The sequence below is a fragment of the Chelonia mydas genome, chromosome 27, assembly GCF_015237465.2.
Source record: "Chelonia mydas isolate rCheMyd1 chromosome 27, rCheMyd1.pri.v2, whole genome shotgun sequence".
Taxonomy (NCBI): Eukaryota; Metazoa; Chordata; order Testudines; family Cheloniidae; genus Chelonia; species Chelonia mydas.
Genome location: NC_057860.1, coordinates 15,560,607 through 15,581,077, shown reverse-complemented (window position 1 = coordinate 15,581,077; position 20,471 = coordinate 15,560,607). Strand labels below are relative to the sequence as shown.

The 20,471-nt window shown below is 43.9% G+C and overlaps 1 protein-coding gene and 1 long non-coding RNA gene across 8 annotated transcripts in view; one reads left to right on the top strand and one right to left on the bottom strand.

Annotated features, from left to right (window-relative positions):
* The window catches only part of BRCA1 (BRCA1 DNA repair associated), a 55,372-nt gene that overhangs the window by 12,627 nt on the left and 22,274 nt on the right, over positions 1 to 20,471 (top strand). For 5 of the 7 annotated variants that reach the window (XR_005223544.2, XR_006287687.1, XM_043536963.1 and 2 more), the window contains exons 7-12: positions 108 to 213; positions 1,200 to 1,245; positions 4,471 to 4,619; positions 5,994 to 9,461; positions 10,650 to 10,735; positions 13,016 to 13,190. Coding sequence is in view for 5 of the 7 variants with exons in the window: in XM_043536963.1 (XP_043392898.1) it covers positions 108 to 213; positions 1,200 to 1,245; positions 4,471 to 4,619; positions 5,994 to 9,461; positions 10,650 to 10,735; positions 13,016 to 13,190 (4,030 nt within the window). In the remaining 2 variants the exon portion in view is untranslated. The remainder of the gene's footprint in view (positions 1 to 107; positions 214 to 1,199; positions 1,246 to 4,470; positions 4,620 to 5,993; positions 9,462 to 10,649; positions 10,736 to 13,015; positions 13,191 to 20,471) is intronic. The other 2 variants (XM_043536965.1, XM_027835006.3) reach the window with 2 other exon arrangements.
* The window catches only part of LOC119564555, a 32,490-nt gene continuing 25,208 nt past the window's right edge, over positions 13,190 to 20,471 (bottom strand). Inside the window, exon 4 of the long non-coding RNA XR_006287688.1 lies at positions 13,190 to 13,705. This is a non-coding gene — a long non-coding RNA (uncharacterized LOC119564555). The remainder of the gene's footprint in view (positions 13,706 to 20,471) is intronic.

Here is a 20,471-nt window from a genome sequence, read left to right as displayed (position 1 = left end):
TATGCTCCATAACACATCTGACCGTCCTACAGATTATATAATTCAGCCTGACGGGCTTACTTTTGTTTTTTGCAGTAACCACTTCCTCTGTACTCTTTTATTGGCAGGAAGCTAATGCTGGTGCCCAGGTTGCAGACAACATGGTCAGGAGGAGTTCCCTCAGAAACAAAAGGCAGAAATGTGAATCTGGTAAAGCAGTGTACATTGAATTTGGTAAGAACCCCTGAGTGTAAATGTACTAATCTAAAGCATAATAATGCTTGTATAGCACCTTCTGCCTGTGCATTGCAAAGTGTTTTACAAGCAGTTCTCTCTGTTTCATAACACAAGAACAAGGGGACATTTTAATTGTATTGGGTGGGAAATTCAAAGGTGATTAAATACTTTTTCAAACAATGTGTAATTAAAATATGAAACTCACTGCCATAGGCAGTTTGTGAGGCCAAGAACTTAACAAGATTCAAAAAGGGATTGGGTAGTAATATGTATATCAAGAATATCCAGACTTGTTAAAAATGATTATGGTAATTAAACCTTGTGCTTCAAGGTTTAGGCCAATCTCTAAGTGCTAGAGATCAGGATGAGACCTAATGTTGGGGGCAGATTATCCCACATCTGCCTACTGTGGGGTTTTGACACCTTCCGCTAAAGCAGCTGGCACTGTCCACTGTCAGAAACAAGATACTGGACTAGGTGGAGTTCAGGTCTGATTCCATATGACAGTTCCTGTGTTCCTAATTAATTTAGACTTGCACCATCCTTGGGAGTGCAGAATTCTCCACTTATAAAAAGGAAATAAACTGAGCCACAGAAGCCTGGGCTGGGATTAGAATATAGCCAGAGCTCCCGACTTAGTCTCATGCTTTAGACACTAGCCAATGCCTTCTGTATTGGATAAAAAATTAGAAACTCCAATCAGAACTTTTCTTTCACTAGCTGGCTCTGTATAAAAAGTTTTAGTACATTGTTTTGTGCTGGGGGCAACAATGTATCTGCACAGAGAAATTAGACTCAGCATAAATTGCTGGCATGATCAAGGTGGAGTTCACATAGTACAAGCTGAAAGAACTTAACCGTGAAAAAGACCAGGGTATAAGTGCTTGTGTGAATACAGCACATTGAAACAATGACAAATCCTGGTTTGCTTTTTGAATCTTTTCAACCAGAGTGCTAATCGCTGATTTGTTTTTTTTTCCCAGGATCTGATTCTTCTGAAGATCTTTTTAAAAAAGCAGGTGGTTGTGGGTAAGTAAAAGAGAACAATACTTGGAATGTTGCTGGTATTTTCTAGTTTAGCTCATTTAACCCCTTCCTGTTGGGTTTCAGAGGATCAGATGTGCTGCAGTGCTGTAAGGAGGGACCTACCGCTTTTAGCGACGCTAGGCACCTTTGACGGATTTTTCCAAATAGACAGCAATGCTGTAGTAAACATTATTCACAAAACATGTCTGAAGACATGTTTACAGTTAAATCCCATTTCTACCCACATTCTGCACTCCCTTGACAGCTAACAGTAGTGTCCCAGGATTCACATCCATAAGTCATTATGGAAAATATTACGCTTTTCATTCCTTCATACATTTCCAGATACCATGGTTTTTTCACACTTTCAAAAGGAAAGCCATTCCTAGGCTTCCAATTTCTTCAGAGTAGCCTCCTTGGTTGGATGTATATGATCCCAGATAATTTAATTCATCTACTCCCTCTACAGCTTGACCATTAATCGTAACGTCCATTTGTATCATGTTATTATTGATCATGGCAACATACAAGCATTTCATTTTTGCCACATTCAGGAATAGTCCCGATTACATGTTTTTACAGGCTCCATTATTCATTGCATTGTGTGCATGGTTGCAGCAAAAAGTGTCATGTCATCATCAGCATATCTGAGGTCAGTTAAGAAGTGTCCACCAATAGAACCTCAGCTCCTTCCACTTTCAAAACCTTCCAAAGCTTGAATTGTAATAAATTTTGTGAACATGTTGAAAAGACTTGAGGGCAAAATTCACCCTAGTCTCACCCCCAGCTCAATGGAAAACCAATTGCTGCTGTTCACACCATGGTCTGTTGTTGACAGAAGAGACTTGCAATGAGTTCAGTTCGATGCTTTGGAGTCTCCATGTCTGCCTATATCCTCCACTGATGGTTATGTCCGATGGTATCACGTAATCAATGGGTGTTTATACTCCTTGTTTTCAGTTATACGGATATTTGCAAATTTGATCATCTGTGTCTCATTCCTCTCTGAAATCACATAGTTGTGGGGGTAGTTCTGCTCCTATCATACTTCATGGTATCCTGAATTATGTAGAGTTGCACTTTGCTCATGTGCGATATCAGGGAGATTGTACAATAGTTACTGCATTGTGTTATATCCCTGTTCTTTGGTAAGGGCAGAAAGATTCCCTTTGTCCAGTTGTCCAGCCAGTTTTTAGTCATCCATACATCATTGCAGATTTTCCACATGAGATCAAAACTGTGGACACCTATTGCTTTTAGCAATTCTGCTGATATGTTATTCACCCATGGTGCTTTCCTAGGCTTAATTTTCATAATAGCACACCCCGCTTCCTCTCTCAGGATTTATGGCTTCAGCTCTGTATTCTCTTCTCTGCTGTCATGTGTAGTACATGGTTCTGATGAAGGATACAGATTGGCACAGTAATTGCTCCACTTGCATTTGATATCATAATCTTCAGTAAGAACTCTATCATCGTAATGTTTTATTATGGTTGGTCGTGGGGAAAACTTTTTAGTAAGGAGACTGACCACTGGGAGAATAGCTTTTGCAATATTACTGCCTTTATAATTCTCAAGTTCCTTGCATTTTGCCCTATTGTGTTTACTCTTGCCATAAGAACATAAGAATGACCACAGTGGGTCAGACCAATGGTTCATCTAGCCCAGTGTCCTGTCTTCCAGCAGTGACCAATGCCGGATATTTCAAGAACAAACAGAACAAGTCAATTATCAAGTTCTATAACTCCTGTCCTCCAGTCGCAGCGTCTGGCTGTCTCGTCTAGTCTGCCTTTAAATCCATCTGCTCAATTCCTTGTATTTTCTCCTGCATTCTTCAGTCTTCACACCTCTCTTTCACTCTGCATTGTGTTTTTTGCCAGCTTGAACACCTTTTCCATTAGCTGTAGTGCCATCTGACCCTGGCTTTTTGGAATGTGTGGTTTGGGGGCTTTGAGCGTGATAGTTTTCATTTTATTCCAGAGTTTATTCAGGTTGTTCTCCTCTTTCACCTGTGACAACGACTCAGGAGCATTCTTTACAGAAGTCATGTAGTTTTTGTTGATTTTGGACAGGTCCAGATGCAGTGGACCTGCCAAACATATTATCCTAAGTTTTAATTTTATGTTTGAGGCAAACAGTTGATGGCCTGACTTACAATCTGCACTCAGGAAAATCTTTGTCCATTGAATGCTTGTTCTCCAATGTCCATGTATCATTACATCGGTGATTTGGATCTTTGTCACACTGTCAGATGACCTCCATGTCTATAAACGTCTAGGATGTTGGGTGAAGATTATGATTGTAATGACTAGATGATTAAACAGCAGAATTCAACTAAACACCTTCCTCTCTTATTTTGTAAACCCAGATCATTGTTTCCCCTTACTACTTTGAGAGCTTACAGCTCCAACTTTCTCATTCAGGTCTCCAGTTACAAGGGTGATATCTTTACTTGGTGTTTCAATGAGTGTCTTTTCAAACCGTTCATAGAACTCATCAGTTGCATTGTCATCAGCTGCTGTTGTAGGGACATAAACCTATATGATCAACATTAACTGGCTTATCTCAAAGGCAAATTGTGATGATTCTGTTGCTGACTAGATTATGTCCAAGTACATACTTGGATGTTTCCTTGGATAAGATAAATGTAACCACTTTTTCTCTCACTTTCACAGAGCCTGCATAGTACATGGCATACCCATCCATCATCATGAAATGGCCCCTGCCATTCCATCACAGCTCTGAGATTTCACATATTTCTATCTTGCATCTTTCCAATTCTTTGGTCACAATGGGAAGCTTCCCTTCCTACACAGTCCTCATGTTCTAGGTTTCTATTCTGATGATTCATTTATGAAGGTTCAGGTCATTCTTTTTCTTGGTGCAAACATCAGGTACTGTATTTTTCAAAGGATTTGGTACAGCACCATCATAACCACAACAATTCGTTTTCTCCCCCCTCCCCCCCCCCACCTGTATGAGATAGTGTAAAATCAGGTACAAGAGGGAAAAAGACTTCAGAAAGGGTTACCCACGCTCCGAGGGGATCTGGGTTGGATGAGAATGAATCCTGAAAGATGATGTCTTCAGAGGAGCAGAAATAATAATAATTACCTGGTAAATAATCTTTGTTTGCTATGGGGTATAAAATAGTATTTTCTGATTATGTCCAAGCATTATTGCACTTGTGACTACATGGATTTTCTTTTTCATAATCCTTCCCAACAGAATGGGGGACACAGAATTATTTCAGACTCCACCTCAAAAAAGAGAGCGTGCGGAAGAACTAAAGTATGCTGAGAAGGAAAGTGAAAGTCCATACAACATGTGGCCTAGCACGTCAGATGCAGGAGAAATACTCTCATCGGATATCTTAGGTATGTGTGATATTTTTGTGACAGATAGTGCTTATGGACAGGAAGGAAGTTTGAAATTAGAGTATTAATTTTGGCTTCCTATAAATTAAAACTTTCATTTTCATGTTTAGGTAATATGCACACTCAGTACTGTACTGAATTCATTTTTCTTGTTGACTTTGGCTAGAGTGTGTGTAGTTTTGAGGCTAACTGCTTACAGATTAGACACACAAAAATGTTAGACATTTGGTTGTCTGTATCAGACTCAGATATTTAACTGTCTGTGTGCATGGAAACAGAAAAATGAACTTGTTTAAAGGGCAAAACAAATTCTTCTCTGCATGGGTTCCTATATCACCCTCATCACGGTAGTATCTGAGTGCCTTCCGTTAGTGCATTAAGCATCATGGTGAACACATGTCACGTGGTTCAGTGTTTCTCCCATCCTCTCCCCATATGGAGAATAGTGTGTGCAGTGAACTATATTGGTAGGATTTTGTTTTTGTTTTTAAACTAAAGAAGACAAGTTGAAAAAGTACGTCTTGCACTTGAAGTGGTGAGGTTTGTGATGGTCCTTAGTTCCTGTGGGACCTCATTCCACAATCTCATTTCACGTCTCTGCCTCCTGCACAGACGAGCGTTATCCTTATGGGAAAAGTTCTATTTGCAGCAGAGTAGTCGACCAGAATTCTCATCCTAGAGCTTTAGTCATCTTTTAGGTGTCCTGTGCTCAGGCCATAGAGCACCTTGAAGATAAGGACAGAGACACTGAACTTGATTCAATTCAGAGAAATTTCAGGAGCTGCAGGGGTTAATGAGGCTCTTTCATGACTGTATAATCAAGCTACTCACAAGCAGTTCTGCCTTTCTTTTGCTGGTGAACTTTCTGTTAATTCCAGGTATTCAAACAAAGTCTGCTTTTGTAACTTACTCATACTGGTTTTCATAATTATATTTCTAAAAATGTGTTGAAAGACTGGCAATTGAAAGACTTATTGTAGTTTAAATGGAATAACATTGTATAGAATAGACATTAAAACTTGATAACATGCCCACCTAAAAACGCAGAAAAATGAATGACTTGGTGTTAATTAGCCTTTGAAGATCAGGGAATAGAACAGTGTAGAGGGAGTAACAAAAACTCTGAAATTAAGTATCCTGGAAAAATGAGAGAAGAGCTAGGTCTGGAATATCTTTTGTTTAGTTATCTAGTGAGTCTGGTAGTTGTACCTGAGTGTTCATGTAGGTAGGTTTTTTAAGCTATAACTAGTTTTTATTAATAAAATTAAGATTCCATGTATTTGCAAACAAAATATTAGTTGTTAAGCACTTCATTATTCTTGTGTACACAAACCCTGAGGTGCTTAACAGCTTGTAAGTCTTATGTATTTTCAGGTGAATGTGGTGTCTCAGAGGAAGACAGCAAAGGCACTTGGAATGGCATCGAAGACTTCGAGGCTGCTCAAGTGAATGTGGCTGAGGGTCATTTAAAAGAGAGCCAGGGCATTTCTGCTTCAAACTCACAGGCAGAACAGCGTGACAGAACAGCCAATGCCAGCTCTTTACTGAATGAGGACACAAGTTTATTCCACAGTGCAGAAGAAATGGATGCTGGGGAAACTCCATTTAGTAGTGAAAACAAAGAGTCTGGCTTAGCGCACAGCTCAGAAAACCAATTAGATAAAAGCAAGAAGTCAGGTAATGGTGTCCAGCATACAGAAGCTGTAGAAACATGTCAACCTGAGAGTAACTCCCTGCATGAAAGGGAACCTGCTTCGGAGAGTCTATTGCAGCCCAAGACTCTTCACGGCAATCCTTTGAGTCAAGTTTCTGGGAAAAGACTGAAGAGAAGCATTCAAAAAGTCAACGAGTGGTTTTCTAAAAGCAATGAGATGCTCTCTTCTGGTTCCTCCCAGGATGCTCCTGCTGGGGCAGCTGACACAGAAGATGGAGATTCATATTTATCAGACAGAGAGTCCTGTATTTCAGAGAAGACTGACCTGATGGTAAACTGCACGGAAGTTGTGGTGGGATGTGAAAATGATAGGAGTTTGTCAAAATCAACTGTGCATAACATTGAAGATAAAATATTTGGGAAAACGTATAAAAGAGAGAGGAAGTCAAACCCTCTTGTCCACACGAGAGAGATGCCACTGACTCCAAAAGTGGAAGATGTTACTACTGATATGAAACCCTCAAGTAATTCCAGAACAAGTAAATTAAAACGGAAAAGAAAGACTGCCTCTGATCTCCAACCTGCGGACTTCATCAAGAAGAGAGATGAAAAGGATCTAAAGAAGCACTCTGAGGGTGTTAATCAGTGCATTGTTGGTAGAAATGCTCGATGGAAAAAAGGTGGTGAAGGTTCCACTGTTGTTAACGGGAGTCCCATGGGTGTGAAAAATGGGGACAATATATCAGCAGAACTTTCCCTCCGAGAGGGGGAATCCATATTGAAAAATGATACTGAGAAAGTAACTTGCAACAGCACTGATGGAAAGCCGGCACAGGATACCTGTGACCGAAAGAATACTAAAAAAATGAGAAGCTCATTAACGAAAAGAAGCAGACATTCAGCTAGGCCCGTGTGTGCTCTGCAGCTGGTAGTGGATAGAAACTCAAGTTGCCCTGATCAGACTGAGTTGCAGATTGATAGTTACCCAAGCAGTGAAGAGCCAAAAAAAGTTGATTCAGAAAATAAACGAGTCAGACGCAGCAGGAGGCTTCAGTTACTGACTGAAAAAATGACAAAAGAAACCAGGAGAAGAAGTGAGTCAAATGAGAGAGCAAGAAAGCATGCCAGTGAAAGCAAAGATTCCTCCTCTGGATTGCAGATGAATGCGTTGGTCCATGTCCCTGAATGCAAAGACCCTGATGAGCAGCAGGATGTACTGAACCATAGCATACCTCTGTCAGACACTGATCTGAAGGGCAATGCCTTGGAAGTAGATAAAACACCCCCTAATCCTGAAAATTGTTCTGATGGGATGCAAACTGGAAAAGGCCTCTTGTATGACGAAATATCAGTGGAGGATTTAAATGCTTGTTCTGTTGTGCCTGATACAGATTCTCAAGATAACGAAAATCAAGGAAGCCATTCACTTCTGCAGCCTCATTCCACAAATGTGGATCAAGCTGCCTGCCTAGTGCAGAATTTGTCTGAGAATAATCAGTGTGCTGTAGTCGAGCCCAAGAACAGAGAGTTGTGTGCGTGTTCACCCAAGACTAATAGACATTGCACAGAAAATTACTTGGAAAGTTTCAGAAACTCAAAGTCACATGAAGCTAAAATCGTTTCAGAGTTGAACACAGAAACTGAAGACAGTGAGCTAGAAACACAGTACTTCCGAAATATGTTCAGACATTCAAAAAGACTGTCATTTACCCTTCATCCTAGTCCAGTGAAGGAATCTGTGACTGAAAGCACTGCTTCTGAAACTCTAAGGAAATCAGGTGCTAGCAGTGTAGAATATAGGCATAACAATAGTGACTTAAAAAATGAACCTCCATATGTTAAAAAAACAGCGGGCCTGGATGCGGTTTGTGAGAGAGATGAGCCTAAAACATGTGAATCTGCTAAAGGTATTTCTGGGCGTAGTCCAGGAATTCACTTTTCCAGGGACACCGAATGTGGACATGTTAGTGACGATGGCAAGAATATTTCACAAGTTCCAGATCAAGTGCAGTTATTCTCACCACCGAGAGCAGCCACTGCCAAGATTAAGAGTAGGAGCAGGAGCAGACTGCAAAAACGAAGGCAACCAAAGGAAAAGAGAATTTCACCTGAAATGGTGATAGAAAGTCAATTAAGTCAGAACCTAAACAAAAGTAACGGAAGCCTAGGTGACCAGAGTAATATAGAAGAGCGAATTTCCCAAAGAACTGATTTAAGCACAATTAATGAAACAGGAAGCAATCAAGGAGTAAAAGCTGAAGAAGCTGAAAACAAAGGGCCAGTATTAAATTTTCAGTCCAAACCAGTGCTGGTATATCCTGTAGTTTGTCAACAAAGCCCTGCTGAATTTAGCTGCAAAGTAATTGAAAAGAACAGTTATGAAGGGGAATGCAAACAAGCAAAGAGTGATAAAGAACAAGTATCCCAAATTGCCAGCATAGGTGTGCCTGAGTGCTTAATTTCAGAGGAGGCTCTGGAACAGCCCACTGAAGGTACTAGTGATTTTCCATTGCTGTCTGAGACCCCTGATGGCTTATTGTGCTCTGCTGGTGACATTAAAGAGAACATAAGCATTTGTGAAATTGATAGGAAAGAAATTTCTGCGGTATTTGTTAAAACAGGTGAAAGAGCCTCGTTAAGAGAACTGGACAGTGGCAGCAGTAGTTCTAAGTCTAGGTCTCAAAACTTTGTTCGGGAACCCAGAAGACCAGCCTGGAAATTGCAGTCCTCCGAGGAGGATTCTAGTGAAGATGAAGAACTACCTTGCTTTCAGGCATTAATATTTGGCAAATCAGTAAGCACACCATTGCAGCCTACAGAACAGATCATGTCTACAGTAGAGTCTTCATCACCGGAAGAGATTCTAGCATTGCTGAACAGTAGCAGTGGCAATAATAAAGCTGTACAGAAATCGCCTGGAGTCATCTTGAGAGATACATGTGTTTCTCCAAGCCAAGAGTCAGAATGCTCAGTTAACTTATTTTCTTCCCAGTCCAACATGTCAGAAGATTCAACCAATAGACTACAAGAGCTGAAGAAGCCCATAACACTAGCTCCTTGTTCCAAAGAAATGAGCAGTTTCAGTGGAAGCAGAGAAGCTAGTCCAAATGGTAATGAAGAGCTGACAGGAAGAAAAACTGATTTGGAAGATGGACACCAACGAGACCAGAATGCGCAACCAAATTTAGGTACAAAGCAAGATATCCTTGCTCCAATTTATTATTTGTATTACTGGATACTTAGGAGTCCCATTGTGTCAGGCGCTGTACAAACACAGAACAAAAAGATGGTCCCTGCCCCAAAAGCTTACAATCTAAGTAATGTGCAATCAAATCAGAAGTATAAATAAATTTACTTTTCTGCATTTGTGTTCATTTTTGTTTCCTTTAAGTTAAATTCTCATAGTAATTCTTAGAGCAGAGAGGAAATGACTAAAATAGAGCCTGGAATTAATTTGGCCCCAACCCCTGTTGACTAAAGGGCTGAATTTTCATATGAGAATTTGATTCCTGGATCTGCTGACAAAACTTCACTGTTCGTTCTAAGGTGGTTTTTCCAGAAAAAATATCCATTGAAATGGTAGTCGATATCTTTTGCTGTTCAGCTCTACATTACTTACTACTCTGAGAAGTTTTAAATTCACAGGATAATTACTTTTTTTTTTTCCTAAAGATGCTTGCATAAGCTATTCTTAGGACACAGACCTAAGGTAAAATTTTCAAAAGCTCTTAAGTTCCATTGATATTAAGTGATACTTAGGATGGGCATAACTAGGACTCCTACGTACTACAGTAATAGAAATAAATAATAATATTTTTCAGAAGTGCCCAGGTGACTTAAGAGCACCAGTCCCATTGGAAGGGACTTGTGCTCTTGGTACTTTGATGCTTTAGAGCAGTGTTTCCCAAACTTGGGACGCCGCTTGTTCAGGGAAAGCCCCTGGTGGGCCGGGCTGGTTTGTTTACCTGCCGTGTCCACAGGTTCGGCCAATTGCGGCTCCCACTGGCCGCGGTTTGCCGCTGCAGGCCAATGGGGGCTGCCGAAAGCAGCGCAGGCCGAGGGAGCCGCAATCGGCCGAACCTGCGGATGCGGCAGGTAAACAAACTGGCCTGGCCCACCAGGGCTTTCCCTGAACAAGCGGCGTCCAAAGTTTTGGAAACACTGCTTGAAAAGATCACTCCCTTAGGAGCCTATGTGCTTAAGTCACTTCTGAATATGGGACTTTTGCTCCTAAGTCATTTACATGCTTTTGAAAACGTCACCCTTAATCTCTGTATTGTGAACGTACAGTGATGGGCCCCGTGGTGAGTGAGAGACGTCGTTGTTGTTGTTAGCTGTACTTTTTTATATATGAATCATAGCTTTTGTTTTTCAAGGTGAAGCATCCGGATATGACAGTGAAGCCAGTCACCAAGGAGATTCTTCTGGGCTGTCCTCCCAGGGTGAGATCCTTACCACACAGGTATGCAAGTTCATGCACTGAGCTCTCTAACTGCTTAACTTACTTTCCAGATATGGTTGGATAGTATAAAATCTAGGAACTAGACAGTCATGTGAAAATTATGGAGCTACCATCACCAGAAGCCACAGATCTACAGAAAAGGTGCGGTTAGTTTCAGCTACTAAGCTATCCAGAATTGCAGACCTGCTTTAATGCTGATATTTGTCAGATTTTGCCTTATGCATTAGCAACACATTCAACTACAGATTGTTCACCATATAACATTAAGATTTTGATGCTTAATCGTGGGTGGTGTCTGTAACTTCCCTTCTGCATTTGATTAGTGCTGGAAACTTGTGCTTCCTACACCAAAGGTTTGCATTGGTAGGAACTGATGTTGGATTTATGGTAAAAAGACTTTTAAAATTATAACCCTGGTTAACTATTATTATCTGATTCCAGTTGTCTGTGGGGAAAGAGGTACTGGATTGTTATGGTGATTAATTAGAAGCACAAAGTCTTTGCCTTCTTGGTCACTGATTCCAGACCAGACCACGTTGAAAGAGTGGTCTGGGTCATATATACTGGCTGGTTGACCTCAGTCCAGTTTCCAGTGGACAGGTCTCCCCACAGAACTTCCCCTTGGCCTCCTGTCACACCCTCTTGGCTGTCTCAGCAGAGAATCCAAGGAAGAATAAACTTCACCTTTCTGTTGTGTGGGTGGCCCTTCCATGTTCAAACCAGTGTGTGCTGCGCTATTGCAAGTCATAGTTTGTACCGCTGTAGCACAGCTGTGCTGTGGGTTTGCTGTGGTGCAGCTTCATTGGTGACTGAGGCCTTGTCTACACGATAGAGTTAGATCGACACAAGGCAGTTTTCATCGACCTAACTATGTAAGTGTCTGCACTAAAATTTTGCTCCTGCGATGTAACTACCTGGCTACGCCGACTTAAGAACTCCATCTCTATGGAGGCATAGAGTCGATGTAATTAGGTCAGTGCAGTGTTGGTGTAGACACTGTTTTTCTTTCAACAACTGTTACTGGCTTTCAGAAGCTGTCCCACAGTGCCCCACACTGACAGTACAATCAATACAAGTTCTGCCGGTGAGGATGTGCACCGCTGACACAAGGAGCCAAGAGTAGACACGCACAAGCAATGTAATTACTGCGGCGGCTGTATGCCGAAGTAAGTTATGTCGACTTAATTTTGTAGTGTAGACATGCCCTGAAAAGCCCAGTGTACACAAGTCCTAAGAGCTTTGGACTGGACTTATTGATGAAAGAGTTATTCTTCTCATTTCTATGTTGGTCAGTGATGCAATAACCAGAAAGTTCCACATGGTGGCAGTGGTGGAACTGGCAACGTAATAGCCACTGTTGTTGTTATAGAAACCACCTCTGTCGAGCTTGGAAAACTGTTTGTTTATAAAAGCATCCTTTGAAGCCATGTATTCTGTGAGGTGTAAGAAGGTAAATGGCATATTTTTAGTAGAAGGCACAGCAGTTTTCAAGGATCAGACACAGCATTAAAAAGGGAAGGGATGCAATATTTTCCTATTTGAAAACAGCTGTTGGGATTCTGAGTTATAGTGGAGAGCAAACATAAATTTTAATTAGAGGCTCTGTACTACCACTTTCTAAATAAAAGGAGTACTAGTGGCACCTCATGAAAGCTCAAATAAATTGATTAGTCTCTAAGGTGCCACAAGGACTCCTTTTCTTTTCGTGAATACAGACTAACACGGCTGCTACTCTGAAACCTTTCTAAATAAAGTGGCCTATTAACCCTTCATGTACTAGGCTCAGTATGCCTGGAATTCATGTAATAGGGACCTTTGCCACTGCTGAATAAATAGCATGTGCAATTTAGGACCAATTCAGTGGGCATGCAAGGGCCATTTTGTTAGACGTGTTGTCTTAGGGCATTCAACAGGTTAAGATGACTGGAAGGAAAAAGTAGTAATCGATTATTGGAATTGTGTAAATCATTCTGTAGAAGCCAATGCCTGTATTTGCTGCTCACTGCGAGGCTGTGATAACTTGGAGTCTGTTTCAAAATGTTTTGCAATTGCAAAGTGAATGTATTTTTTTTTTTCTTCTGCCATGACATGGTTTGTTTTTACAATAAAAACTCTCAGTAATTTTCCAAGCAACCAGTATGTAAATGAATTAGATTCAGTATGTTGAATCAGAATTGTTCTGCTGTGGTTCCATTCACAACTATTTGAATAGAAATTATTTTTTACTGTTTAGCAATTGAGCTGACTCCTGGTAGCACAATGTAGTTTCTTCTATTGCAGCAGAAGGATGCCATGCAAAACAACTTAAAAGAACTTCAACAGGAAATGGCTGTGCTTGAGGCCGTGCTGGAAGAGCATGGAAGCCAGGGCTTTGAATTCCCAACCCCACACAGTGAACTGCCTTCTTCCAGAGTGGAAGGAACACTCGCAGTGGGACAAACGAGACCAGCTAGAGGTAACAGAACATCAATGAAAATTATTTTTAACCTTTGTTCCAAACAACTTGCTGAGAATCTCATGATTATTTTTTCCCCCAGGAGCTGAGGTGTTGGGTTGAGCTGGCTTAATCTTAATATAGTTTTGCTTAAACTCAATTATTCAGTGAAATGCACAGGATATAATAGTGGCGTTTTTGTGCTTATATGATTTACATGGTAAAATTCATAGGCTACAAAACACGCACTTGTCTGTTTCTGACTCTCATAAAATGATTCTTGCTTAAGATATTTTCAAAAAGAAATTAGGTAGGCTTCATGGCTTAGAAATACTGATCCATGCTGCTTGTTTTGTGGGCATTCGTTCCAGTCTGACTGTCTTTGGTCCCTTGGATGGATGGGGGCTGTGAGAGCTGCTAAATCCTCAGGAGGTCTCCACCTTCTCTCACTGTAGGACTGTCCTTTGGCAAAACAGAATGGAGTTGATTTCAGTATCGCTTGGCTGTAGGAGGTGATGCAGGACAGGTCCAGACTGCTGACAGGTAGAGAGGGAGGAAGTAGATGTTTTATAGTGGAGTGTAAATTCTCTGGACAGGATGTGAACAGAGTCCCTCCTTGGGGACTGCAAAGAAGAGCACTGACTCTGAGAAGTATTTAAATCCGGTGTGGGCAAACTACAGCCTGCAGGCTGAATCCGGCCCACCAGCTGTTTTAGGCTGGCCCTCGAGCTCCTGCTGGGGAGCGGGGGCTGGGACTTGCCCCGTTCCGGTGCTCTAGCTGGGGAGTAGGGTCAGGGGGCTGCTCCACACAGCTCCTGGAAGCAGCAGCATGGCCCCCCTCCGGCTTCTGCACGCTCCAGTGGCCCCCTCTGGTGCTCCAATGGGAGCTGCAGGGGCAGTGCCTGTGGACGTGGCAGCGTACAGAGCCGCCTGGCCCTGCCTCCGCATAGGAGCCGGAAAAGGGACATGCCACTGCTTCCAGGAGTCGCTTGAGGTAAGCACTGCCTGGAGCCTACATCCCTGAGCCATGCCCCAACTCCCTGCCCCAGCCCTGATCCCCCTCCCACCCTCCGAACCCCTCGATCCCAGCCCGGAGCACCTTCCTGCATCCCAAACCCCTCATCCCTAGCCCCACCCCAGAGCCCGCACCCCCAGCCAGAGCCCGCACCCCAGCCCCAGCCCTGATCGCCCTCCCACCCTCGATCCCAGCCCGCAGCACCCTCCTGCACCCCAAACTCCTCATCCCCAGCCCCACCCCAGAGCCCATCCCCCTGCTGCCAAAGTCCTCAACCCCCGCCCCCCGCACTCCGCCACCCCAGACCGGAGCCCCCTCCCGCACCGTGAACTCCTCATTTCTGGCTCCACCCCAGAGCCCGCACCCCCAACCAGAGCCCCCAGCCCCAATTCTGTGAGCATTCATGGCCTGCCCTACAATTGCTAGTCCCAGATGTGGCCCACCCCTGATTTAAATTATCGTGGGAAACTTACCATATGAATAATATGCTGAGGATAGGGTGAGGCCCCCTGCATGTGTGTGTACTAAGGAAAGGGCTTTAGTTAGGCTTTTGAATATGACATTTCAAAGAAATTCATAGATTTTTAAGGCCGGAAGGAAGTATTGTGATCATCTAGTCTGACCTGCATAACACAGGCCAGAGAATCATAGAATCATAGAATAGGGTTGGAAGGGACCCCAGAAGGTCATCTAGTCCAACCCCCTGCTCGAAGCAGGACCAATTCCCAGTTAAATCATCCCAGCCAGGGCTTTGTCAAGCCTGACCTTAAAAACCTCTAAGGAAGGAGATTCTACCACCTCCCTAGGTAACGCATTCCAGTGTTTCACCACCCTCTTAGTGAAAAAGTTTTTCCTAATATCCAATCTAAACCTCCCCCATTGCAACTTGAGACCATTACTCCTCGTTCTGTCATCTGCTACCATTGAGAACAGTCTAGAGCCATCCTCTTTGGAACCCCCTTTCAGGTAGTTGAAAGCAGCTATCAAATCCCCCCTCATTCTTCTCTTCTGCAGACTAAACAATCCCAGCTCCCTCAGCCTCTCCTCATAAGTCATGTGCTCTAGACCCCCTAATCATTTTTGTTGCCCTTCGCTGGACTCTCTCCAATTTATCCACGTCCTTCTTGTAGTGTGGGGCCCAAAACTAGACACAGTACTCCAGATGAGGCCTCACCAGTGTCGAATAGAGGGGAACGATCACGTCCCTCGATCTGCTCGCTATGCCCCTACTTATACATCCCAAAATGCCATTGGCCTTCTTGGCAACAAGGGCACACTGCTGACTCATATCCAGCTTCTCGTCCACTGTCACCCCTAGGTCCTTTTCCGCAGAACTGCTGCCTAGCCATTCGGTCCCTAGTCTGTAGCGGTGCATTGGATTCTTCCATCCTAAGTGCAGGACCCTGCACTTATCCTTATTGAACCTCATCAGATTTCTTTTGGCCCAATCCTCCAATTTGTCTAGGTCCTTCTGTATCCTATCCCTCCCCTCCAGCGTATCTACCACTCCTCCCAGTTTAGTATCATCCGCAAATTTGGTGAGAGTGCAATCCACACCATCCTCCAGATCATTTATGAAGATATTGAACAAAACCGGCCCCAGGACCGACCCTGGGGCACTCCACTTGACACCGGCTGCCAACTAGACATGGAGCCATTGATCACTACCCGTTGAGCCCGACAATCTAGCCAGCTTTCTACCCACCTTATAGTGCATTCATCCAGCCCATACTTCCTTAACTTGCTGACAAGAATACTGTGGGAGACCGTGTCAAAAGCTTTGCTAAAGTCAAGAAACAATACATCCACTGCTTTCCCTTCATCCACAGAACCAGTAATCTCATCATAAAAGGCGATTAGATTAGTCAGGCATGACCTTCCCTTGGTGAATCCATGCTGACTGTTCCTGATCACTTTCCTCTCATGCAAGTGCTTCAGGATTGATTCTTTGAGGACCTGCTCCATGATTTTTCCAGGGACTGAGGTGAGGCTGACTGGCCTGTAGTTTCCAGGATCCTCCTTCTTCCCTTTTTTAAAGATTGGCACTACATTAGCCTTTTTCCAGTCATCCGGGACTTCCCCCGTTCGCCACGAGTTTTCAAAGATAATGGCCAAGGGCTCTGCAATCACAGCCGCCAATTCCTTCAGCACTCTCGGATGCAACTCGTCCGGTCCCATGGACTTGTGCACGTCCAGCTTTTCTAAATAGTCCCTAACCACCTCTATCTCCACAGAGGGCTGGCCATCTCTTCCCCATTTTGTGATGCCCAGCGCAGCACTCTGGGAGCTGACCTTGTTAGTGAAAACAGAGGCAAAAAAAGCATTGAGTACATTAGCTTTTTCCACATCCTCTGTCACTAGGTTGCCTCCCTCATTCAGTAAGGGGCCCACACTTTCCTTGGCTTTCTTCTTGTTGCCAACATACCTGAAGAAACCCTTCTTGTTACTCTTGACATCTCTTGCTAGCTGCAGCTCCAGGTGCGATTTGGCCCTCCTGATATCTTTCCTACATGCCCGAGCAATATTTTTATACTCTTCCCTGGTCATATGTCCAACCTTCCACTTCTTGTAAGCTTCTTTTTTATGTTTAAGATCCGCTAGGATTTCACCATTAAGCCAAGCTGGTCGCCTGCCATATTTACTATTCTTTCGACTCATCGGGATGGTTTGTCCCTGTAACCTCAACAGGGATTCCTTGAAATACAGCCAGCTCTCCTGGACTCCCTTCCCCTTCATGTTAGTCCCCCAGGGGATCCTGGCCATCTGTTCCCTGAGGGAGTCGAAGTCTGCTTTCCTGAAGTCCAGGGTCCGTATCCTGCTGCTTACCTTTCTTCCCTGCGTCAGGATCCTGAACTCAACCAACTCATGGTCACTGCCTCCCAGATTCCCATCCACTTTTGCTTCCCCCACTAATTCTACCCGGTTTGTGAACAGCAGGTCAAGAAAAGCGCCCCCCCTAGTTGGCTCCCCTAGCACTTGCGCCAGGAAATTGTCCCCTATGCTTTCCAAAAACTTCCTGGATTGTCTATGCACCGCTGTATTGCTCTCCCAGCAGATATCAGGAAAATTAAAGTCACCCATGAGAATCAGGGCATGCGATCTAGTAGCTTCCGTGAGTTGCCGGAAGAAAGCCTCATCCACCTCATCCCCCTGGTCCGGTGGTCTATAGCAGACTCCCACCACTACATCACTCTTGTTGCACACACTTCTAAACTTAATCCAGAGACACTCAGGTTTTTCCACAGTTTCGTACCGGAGCTCTGAGCAGTCATACTGCTCCCTTACATACAGTGCTACTCCCCCACCTTTTCTGCCCTGCCTGTCCTTCCTGAACAGTTTATAACCATCCATGACTGTACTCCAGTCATGTGAGTTATCCCACCAAGTCTCTGTTATTCCGATCACGTCATAGTTCCTTGACATCACCAGGACCTCCAGTTCTCCCTGCTTGTTTCCAAGGCTTTGTGCATTTGTATATAAGCACTTGAGATAACCTGTTGATCGCCCCTCATTCCCAGTATGAGGCAGGAGCCCTCCCCTCACAGACATTCCTGCCTGTGCTTCCTCCCGGTATCCCGCTTTCCCACTTACCTCAGGGCTTTGGTCTCCTTCCCCCGGTGAACCTAGTTTAAAGCCCTCCTCACTAGGTTAGCCAGCCTGCTGGCAAAGATGCTCTTCCCTCTCTTCGTAAGATGGAGCCCGTCTCTGCCCAGCCCTCTCCTCTCTTCATGGAACACCATCCCATGGTCAAAGAATCCAAAGCCTTCTCTCCGACACCACCTGCGTAGCCATTCGTTGACTTCCACGATTCGACGGTCCCTACCCAGGCCTTTTCCTTCCACGGGGAGGATGGACGAGAACACCACTTGCGCCTCCAACTCCTTTATCCTTCTTCCCAGAGCCACGTAGTCCGCAGTGATCCGCTCAAGGTCATTCTTGGCAGTATCATTGGTGCCCACGTGGAGAAGCAGGAAGGGGTAGCGATCCGAGGGCTTGATGAGTCTCGGCAGTCTCTCCGTCACATCGCGAATCTTAGCCCCTGGCAAGCAGCAGACTTCTCGGTTTTCCCGGTCAGGGCGGCAGATAGATGACTCAGTCCCCCGGAGGAGAGAGTCCCCGACCACCACCACCCGCCTTCTCCTCTTGGGAGTGGTGGTCGTGGAACCCCCAACCTCAGGACATCGCATCTCATGCCTTCCAACCAGCGGAGTGTCCTTCTGCTTTCTCCCCCCAGACATATCATCTGGTCCACTCTCCGCAATGGTACCTGTGGAGAGAACATGAAAGCGGTTAGTTACCTGTGTCTGTGTTACTGGAACCCGGACATTCCGCTTACCTCTTCTGGAGGTCACATGAGAACATCCACCAGCATTTCCTGCTTTGGGCACAGTAGCTTGTGGTTGAAGTAGCACACTTTTAGAAAGACACACAATTCTGATTTGAAGACTTCAAGTGATGTTGTATTACCACATCGCTTGGTAAGCTGTGCAATGGATAACTACCCTCATTGTTTAAAAATGTATGCCTTGTTTCCAGTTTGAGAGACTTATTTCTGTCAGTTACCCTTCCTCTTTGAGGGCAGCTGGAATAATCTGAATACTAATATGTGTAATAATACCTTGTGTTCAATTCATTATCCTGTCAAAATTTACTGGCTGTGGGAATATCACTGCAGGGTCTTTAAGGTAGGGTCCAGAAGTGTTTTTCATCACTGCTACAGGGGGCCAGTCAAATGGCACAAACAGCCTATGGTTTCCTGATTGTTCTTTCGGTTGGTGTCGCTAGCATACAGTGTGCTGTGTATGCCTTTGGTCTTGTACCTATAGTCTTTCTAAGAACTGACGTCTCTTGTCAGTGCAATATGCTATGGCTACACCAATGGCTCTGCTGCTTATGTGTTACTAAGTTAATTTTTGTTGTTGCTCAGGAGTTCATGGATGAAACACTAGAAGAGTCGGTTGCCATGGTTAGTGGTTTAAAGTGTTTTTCCATCAACATGTTGTTTTGTGGCTGTCTTGCGTTAGTTCATCTCCTAGATAATAAAGCCCACAGTCTTCTTGCAGTAAGCAGCACAGTGCTCCTATTTGGTGTATTTTCTTTGACTCCAACTAATTGCTGACTCCGTTCTAACACTGAGCTCCTTGTACACGGGGATTTAGAGAGCTAACTCTAGAATATCTATGCGGTATCCTGCCTCTGCATCATCTGTGCCTTGAGGTCCGTAAATAGATGGTTTCTCTCTGGCTCGCTCCTTAAAGGCTTTGGGCATTTAGCTAAGATGAATCCCCGCTGTCGATTTATTGTTAAGGAGAGGTGGGCCTAGGTGAAGCCACGATGTTACTTTAATGCCTTGACTTCCTAGGCGTGCGCTACTGCATAGTTTGTGTCGTTTTATTCCTCCTTCCCACCTACACTAATAGAGGGAGGGCTTTTGTTGGAATTTAGCATTGTTAGGTTTCTGTTTGTGTTTTGGAGTCCTTCTCTCATAGTACAAGGGACACTGTCACCTGAGAACCAAATTTCTGATACTTGTTTTTCTTTCTTTTGTAACCAGTTGCACCTTAAATACTAAACTGAAAGAAAAAATATTTTTTGTTCAGTTTGTTTACAGTGTGCATCAGACAGAACTCTGGGCAGAGTCAGTCAATTGACAATTTCATTTCCTAGTTTCATACTCAAGGGTGAGGTCACTGTACTAATGTACAGTTCCAGGAGCCTGTGTGTGTGTGCTCTTTCACAGTCATTCTGTGAACCTGTAACTGTGCAGTGTGCTTGCCTCCCACAAGGTGGGCATAGAGCTCTTCCCTGTGTATCACAATCAGTGGAACTGAAGTCAGAGGACACATGATCCCTGGAGGGACTGTTATTGAGGGGACAGCAGGGGAGCGGGTGTGTCCCAGAGTTAGACTGCAAGCAACTCAAACTCATGGCCAAAGCGGGCTACCAGGTTTAATAAAGTTCCATTTATTCAACTTAACCTGCATTCAGCTTCACTCATTGTGAATGAAACACCCTGGACTCTTCCACAAAGCAGAGTGGGGACTGCAGGTACAAGATGAAGCCAAAGAGAGACCAAAAGAGCTAGGGGCAGTGGGGCCAGGCAGAGCTCCAGGGCACAGGCAGGGGAGCAGCTCACACAAGTATCAGGGAGCAGTACAGCCTGCATAAAATTAAAAAAGGAAAAAAGATACAGTACAAGTTAAAAAATGACCAGGCTGAATCATTTAAAGGCACCCTTTCAGAAACTTGGGTTTAGAGGTTGACAAATGTCAAGAAGTCAAAGGGCT